A 7,900-nucleotide genomic window follows, 5' to 3' on the forward strand; every position below is an offset into this window, starting at 1 on the left:
ATGAGGTCATACATATAAATGTATTCATGCAGTTACACAGGCAAAAAGTCTCTAGTAATGCAAATTATTACTTTTTTTTAGAGAGTAAAAGCTTATGTTTAGGTTAGCGTAAGGGTCTCCACTAACCTAAACCTCAATTTAATTATTAACCTACACGTTAATAAAAGAATCCAAGTTAAAATGAGTTAAAGTTCAACATTATTTGTGTGAAAGTTAATGAACTGTTAAAGTCAAATTTACGTAAAAAAGTGGGTGGGGAAATGCCACTAACAAAACCAGCCGATCAAGCCGTTGTTTTACTTTGAACTTCTGGAAGTTCTCTGCAAGATCTTCACACCGGAGAACATGGACACTACAAAGGAAGGTAAGCCAAAAACTTTATGATCTGATGTGTGGACATGAACATTGGTGTTTGTCTGTGTAGATTCTCTGTCATCCAGATCATGGTAGTCTAAAGAGCTTGGAAAGAAGGTGACTGGAGTTTCTTTAAGATGTTTCACCTAAAGGTAGGAAAGGAGGTCGGAGAACAGAAAATACTGTCATCCATTATGTAGCAGGTTTATTGGAGAAACTCAGGAGAATTTTCTCGAAGTACATCAGCCCAGGGACAAAATTCCCAAATATTGGTCTGCAGGGGGGATAGAAAGGGGGCGCCAAACACGGAGACAAGAGATAAACAAACATGAAGACAAGGCTGACTAAACACAGCAGAAGACTAGACAGTACATATGACTATGTTATGACCAGTAAAGACGCAATCAAATAAAAAACAATGACACTGTGGTGGACCACTGGAGGGCTCCACTCACACCCAGTGTATAGGAAGTGTGTTCCTGTGTTTTGTGGCGCGATATGCGCAGTTGATGTTGGAGACGAATAAAGAAGGAGTGAGAACTGAGAGCTGTGTCGTTGATGCTTACCTCCACAACACGAGTTTTATGTTTTTAACTGTATGTTAATACTGACTTCTGATACCGGTCCTGAGATGAATGACAGAGGGAAAAGAAAGTACACGTTGGCCAGTCGTGCAGTCCTCTCCCGGCTGCACCTGATGAAGTCAGAATCGGGCAGCAATGATTTATTCCAAAGTCCTCCAACACTGCAAAAATGAGTACAGAAAATGCCCCAAATTACAAGTCCACAGTGCTTGCACAGTGGTTAATCCACTTCTCCCTGAAATTTTTGACTGTGAATGACAAAATTCCGTCTTCCAAAGTCACTGTTTTCCCATTCGCAGGAAACTAGAGGAAAAAACGGAACCTTCCTGAACAGCTTATTTTATACTTATTTCTCAAATGCATCACCTTTTCCCTTCTCTCTTTCTCATACTTTCCGACATCTCACATTGTGTAACACTTTTTGTTTATACGTGCCTTTGCTCTTGACACCTGCAGCTACCATAAATGAATCAATGGTGCGTGTTTTTTCCCCTGAAAATGATGACATTGAAATCCTGGACAGTGGAAGGAGCATCACTGATGTGATAGACAGAAAGGTGAAAGAGCTTGGTTCACAGGTGAGTATCAGAGGCATCATGCAAGAATATTTGTGCATCAAGTTTTTCCACTTCTTTTACCACTAACTTAAGCCCATTCTGATAGTTTTAGCAATGTCCCTGACCTCTGTGAAACCTTATATTTCAGAGATTATTATTCCTCATACCGAGGCAATGATGATTATGATAAGATATGAGAATTAACGATGTACAAATACTTTGTTACCATACTTCAGAGGCATAATTTTAAGTCAGTGAAAGCCTTCAAACATCAAGGTTGTTTGTGCCTAAACAATTAACACATGCAAGGCAAGGGTTATCGCTAGGGATGTTCCTGGTCAACACGTTCTCACTCCCAAAGTGTAACATTTTACGCTAGGTGACAAATCGTCACTATATTACGTTTTCGGCTACCCACCACGTTCCTAAATGACGACCTCGGAAAAACGAGGAAATATGAGAACCGTCTGGACTGAATCTACACATGTTCGCTCTTTTTCTTCAAATCGCTTAGAAACACGCTATTTAACATCATTATAGTCCTGGTTAAGGTCAGGAATAAGGTTATGGTCAGGGCTAGGGATAAGGTTAGGTTTAGGGCTGGAATACAGGGCTGGAACGTCTATTACCGCGGGAGCGTCATTGCACTGGATTCCAGCCATAACCCGCCGCGTACCATAAGAACGCCGAAGGTCTCCTTTCGCGTTCCTCAGGAACGCCGCGGGACGTGACAAAACGTCGACATGTTACGCCTCGGGAGTGAGAACGCTCTGTCCTGGTGATTAATTTCTAATTTTGACTAAAATAAAAAAATTGGACTAATTAACGAGTCTAAAAGGGTCTAAAATGTTAAACTTTTGATCTGTTTTGTGTCAAAAACTCATTAAACAAAGGCATTTGAAACCATTAATCACATTCTTTAATAATGAATCATGTCACTTAATTGTGCAGCCCCTTGCATTGTGCATCAATAACTGTATCACTAAGGCAGAACCCATCTGCCATTTCCGCCGCTTACATCGCATTCTGATCGTGTTAACAAAAAGATCAGGCCTAGATTAACAGATTTATGGCATTTCTCGACAATGATGCGCCATCTGGTGGCAGATGGCTGCATAACTTTATGTACACAATAATTTACTGAATCAATTAAAATGTTAACAATGACATAATTCATCTTGTCGACTAGCGGCACACCACATCCCAGGTGTGGTGAATACACCAGAGATTTTCGACATCTTTGAAATAAAATGTTTCTTTTTTCAGGGCAAAGATGAGCCATTCCATGTGTTAAATCTTGATGATATATTAGAAAAGCACAACAGGTGGATCACTAGGTTGCCTCGGGTCAAACCTTTCTATGCAGTAAAGTGCAACAACACACCAGCAGTTATCAGGATGCTCATCGCTCTGGACACAGGTTTTGACTGTGCCAGCAAGGTACCGGTGTTTCAAAGATGATTTGGGGATTCTGTTTATGTTCTTGTGAGTTTGTTCATGTGAAACACCTCTTTGTCTGACGCAGGCTGAGATCGAGCTGGCCCTGTCCCTTGGAGTTACCCCAGATAAGATCATTTATGCCCATCCTACCAAACCACGGTCCCACATCAGATATGCCCGCACTCACAGAGTGAACGTAATGACTTTTGATAATGAGGAGGAACTCTTAAAAATCTCTCTTACCCATCCTCAAGCCAAGTAAGTAAGCAATTGCTAATATGTTTCAGCATTTTATGCAATGTCTTTTGAGAGTATTGACTATTAATGTTTGGACGCATTTTGTAGGCTAGTAATGCGAATTGCAGTGGATGACTCCAAATCTCTCCTAAGACTCAATGCAAAGTTTGGAGTCAGACTGTCCTCAGTTAGTAAACTGCTGGAATGTGCCAGACGGCTGAACTTGGAGGTGATTGGGGTCAGCTTCCACGTAGGCAGTGGGTGCACTGGAAGTTTGGCCTTCAAGCAGGCTATCACAGATGCTCGATATGCTTTTGATATAGCAGTAAGTTATTGTTGCACAAACAAACCTTCATAAGAATACTGTACTGTACATTTAATTTCGAATAACTGCCACTAATATGGATTGGTTGTGATGATCAGTTGTTAAATTTACCACTTTCAAGGTATTTTTTAATGTCTTTATTAATGACTCATTCAGTATTGCTTTAAAGATCTGATTTAAATTATGAAATATTACTGAAAGTTTTATCTTATTGTGATCAAGTGTTCATATTAATGCTAAGGTAAAGACCAATGTGATGATGCAAGGCGAGAATGTAACTGTGACACTGCACACACTCCTCATTTCTGTAACTTAAAATGACCCAAGTTTATAAAATGGACTTAACCCTTTAAGACCTACCATAGGACCAAGTCTGCCAGAGCTTATATTATATTTTTACATGCTGTAGTGACATTTTTGGGAGCATTCCAAATTGCTATACATCAATACAACCATTATAGTCCAAATTTTAATAATATGTATGCATTAAGTGCATAGTAATTACATAAATTTCAAAAACGTGCAATAAACTACAAAAATATTTTAAATAGTTTTTGTCTTTTTAACATATAGTTCTAATTAGAGAAATTTAAGAGGCTTATCCCTCAAAACTGCAAATACGAAAAAGTTGCACAAAATAGTTTCCCATCACAGGAAATTTATTTTGAGTGTCTTTATAGTTTTATTTTTGAAATACACCAATTTTTATACACTACAGGAAAAACGAAAATAAATATCATGATGCAAATTTGCAAAAAAAAAAAAACAGCATATGTATCATAATAAACTATTTCCAGCAGTGCAATTTGAGTTCTAAACATCCCAGAAACGACACAGAAAGTCATAAAGTCAAACATAACTTTTAAAAACACCAGTATAGGCTCATAAGGCCCTGAAGGCAAAAAACTACATTTCTGCAAAATGACGTCACTTCCGGTTTTGGGTAGGTCATTGCGGACATGCGATAGTTTGCGCTGATGGACATAGGAAGCGTTACGAACAGCTGATTGGATAGGCAAAGCGTGTTTCTGGAATATTATGTTTTTGTTGCTGCAAGTGCTTTTTTATGCAGTTTTTGCAAAGCTATATCTAGAAGGAAACCGTGACCTAGGGCAAGCTGAAGGCATAAGATGTAAGTACAACTCCTCCGGTTTCATATGCAAAAAAAATTATTGCGCTAGCTTACGTGGTTGCAGATCTACTGGGATTTAAAAATAGTTATGCAAAACAGAGCGTGCCCACTCTGACCGGCTTTAAAGGGTTAATGTTGTATTCAGTATGACCTGAAATGAGTGACTGAGCCCACAAACTAATCAGGAAACTATTGAAACAATGTTATTAATATATACAAAGCAGAAGACTTCTCAGCTAAACCCTACATGGCAAAGTCTCAAGTTTAAACAGATTATATCTTTGCAGAATTCAGCGGGCTTCCAGATGCGCCTCTTGGATATTGGTGGAGGCTTTCCTGGGACAGAAAACTTCATTGAAGTGAAATTTGAGGAGGTATTATTAATAAAAACACTGTACAATACAGAGGGAACATGCTTAGGACATTCAAACATAACATTGGTTGACAGAATTTTAACTTACAATGAGTTGTTCCTTTTAATTGTGATAATATCTGGAATAAATAAGCATATGCACATTTAGTTATGTGTTAGAACCCTGACTGCCCTGGTGACGAAACAGACATCATTCTGTTCAGATGCTGGTCACGTTATCGCTTTCCTTCATCTTTTCTCTTGTTTGCGAAGGGGACCTTGTTGGTTCGGCCTAAAATCAATCATTTTAATGTAAAACTACTGATTACTACAGCTTATAGAGTAGTGTGATATAGATTAGAACTACCTATACGTGTTACTGTCTTGAGAAGAGAGGTGAGTTTCCAAGGAAAAGTAATTCATCAGCAGCATAAAGACGGCATATTTTGTATATGCATTTGGGTTTCTTTTTGTTGTCTAGAATATCACACAAACTCTATCCTTAGTATTTTTCATTCTGAATGTTTATCTACCACAATTTAGAATCACCTTTCTCTTGTACTTCATAGAAGCACAGGTAGAGACCTCAAAGGCAGCGGTACTGATCGCTACAGAACATCTTAAAGTGTCAAGAAAATGTCAGAAGTATTAATAGCTCAGCAATATCCATTAACCTAATGTGTTTTGCATTCTTAGTTTTCAGAAGTCATTAATAAAGCACTGGATGAATTATTCCCACCTGCCAATGGGTTGGAGATCATCGCAGAACCAGGCCGATTCTATGTCGACTCAGCCTTTACACTGGCAGTAAATGTCATTTCCAAAAGAGTTGAAGACACAGATGAACGCAGTGGTAAATGTACAGATATGCAGTTTAAAGCAAGTTAAATACTCCATAATGATGTGCCTTTGTATTTAAATTTAACTTAATTTCAAATATAAAGGTAAATGCTTATCAGATCGGAAGGACTACAGCTCTGAGAAGATGATGATGTACTACATTAGTGATGGAGTATACGGATCATTGAACTGCCTCATCAATGATCCTTTCCACGACAAGGTTGAACCATGGCCTCTTAGGGTAAATAATATAAAATCACCATACTTTTGAGTGTGTGTTTATATCCAGTTTCTTGTGGTAAAGTTGGTAAGATTGTGGTTATAGCATACCATGTACATGGAAATCATGGTTACAGTTAGGCAATTAATATATGTTTATGTTACTGACATTTAAGATGTGCTGTTGATCAATACTGATGAACAGCACGACTTACTAATAGAACTCAGAATGCGACCTCCATAAGCTTCCTTTTTAATCTTAAGTCACAAAGGCCTTAAAAACTGGTTGGTGGCTGCCTGGCAACCACGATCACTAGGAAAGATTGAATGTACCTCAACAGGTTTCAAATAGCTACTGGAGTTTGCTGGGAAATTGATTACTTAAGCTCTAGTCATGGCTAGGCCAAGAGATGCTTAGTGTCCCACTTTTAGCCACCAACTGCAATGGAAAAAGTTGTATTCCCTGATGGGTTGGGAAGTGGTTGTGGGAGGTTGCTGTCCCAGGGACAGGTCAGTAGCAGTTGCCATAGCGGCCCTTCGTTTATACAGAAGACACAAATTTTTCTGCAAACCGTACAGTTGATGTTAAACTGTGAACAATGTGACGCAAACTAAAAATGGAAGACTGTTTGCATTCAAAGTAAGTATTGCACTGTATCACTGTAACCAACAAGTTGTGAAAGGCAAACTGTTTGTATTTACATCTTTACAACATTTCACTACTACTCACTGTTGAGTGTGTGTTTGCAGACAAGTTTGCATCATCATTCGACTGACTGCAGCATCCAACACAATCACAGGGAAGTTTTTGGTGCATCATCAGCTCTGCAAATGAATTGACTTGGTTATACCGAACAACAATCAGTCAGATATCACGCATTTTACTTTTGTTACTCAATGGGACTAAGGTCTTACTACATCTTGAATTGTTAAATTTAAATCTCATTGCTTGGAAAAAAAGATAAACCTAGACTTTTCACTTATAGCTCATTACAACTAAACCTGGTATTGTATGGAATTCACATGGTTAGATTGTGAGAGTGCGATTAGGATTTTATATTTCATTTGCTTTCCTTTTTACAGGCTGTTGACAACAGTGAACCGAGATACTACTCTGTTATCTGGGGTCCAACCTGCGCCGGCTCTGACAAAGTCACCGAAAGCTGCTGGATTCCTGAGTTGCACGTGGGGGACTGGCTTCTTATTGATAACATGGGGGCTTATTCTCTCAGTACATCCACTGACTTCAACGGCTTTGAAAGGGCACACATTTACCCTGTTGTGACAGCTAAGACCTGGCTCGCCATACATCAGTCTTGCTTAAAAAACACTATCAATTAATGATCAGATAATAACTGAGAAAAGAATAAGAAAATGTAACTTAAAGGGGAGTTTTTCCTTCCCACTGTCGCCAAAGTGCTTGCTCATAGGGGATCATATGATTGTTGGGTTTTTCTCTTATGAAGCGCCTTGAGGCGACTTTTGTTGTGATTTGGCGCTATATAAATAAAATTGAATTGAATTGAAAGTTTAGAGTTAAAAAAAAAGTTCATTTCAAAGTTAAAAGTTAATTTAAGCTAGCAAACACATAAAATCAAAACTGGAGTCTTATCCAATTGCTAAAAATGTTCCCACACTGAAAATGCCACATCGAGATGAACAGAATACAGGGAGTGCAGAATTATTAGGCAAGTTGTATTTTTGAGGAATAATTTTATTATTGAACAACAACCATGTTCTCAATGAACCCAAAAAACTCATTAATATCAAAGCTGAATGTTTTTGGAAGTAGTTTTTAGTTTGTTTTTAGTTTGAGCTATTTTAGGGGGATATCTGTGTGTGCAGGTGACTATTACTGTG

General features: G+C 38.4%; 1 protein-coding gene across 1 annotated transcript; it reads left to right on the forward strand.

Annotated features, from left to right (window-relative positions):
- Nucleotides 1–345: 345 nt before the first annotated feature.
- Nucleotides 346–7,420, forward strand: LOC120743265 (ornithine decarboxylase-like). Its single transcript, XM_040046849.1, has 9 exons — nucleotides 346–364; nucleotides 1,395–1,516; nucleotides 2,663–2,935; nucleotides 3,021–3,193; nucleotides 3,281–3,497; nucleotides 4,917–5,003; nucleotides 5,678–5,840; nucleotides 5,941–6,062; nucleotides 7,091–7,420. The coding sequence occupies exons 1-9, from the start codon at nucleotides 346–348 to the stop codon at nucleotides 7,379–7,381; spliced, it is 1,467 nt and encodes a 488-aa protein (XP_039902783.1). The 3' UTR covers nucleotides 7,382–7,420.
- The last annotated feature ends 480 nt before the right edge of the window (nucleotides 7,421–7,900 follow it).

This window comes from Simochromis diagramma, unplaced genomic scaffold (assembly GCF_900408965.1).
Source record: "Simochromis diagramma unplaced genomic scaffold, fSimDia1.1 OVJJ01000102.1, whole genome shotgun sequence".
NCBI classification, from domain to species: Eukaryota; Metazoa; Chordata; class Actinopteri; order Cichliformes; family Cichlidae; genus Simochromis; species Simochromis diagramma.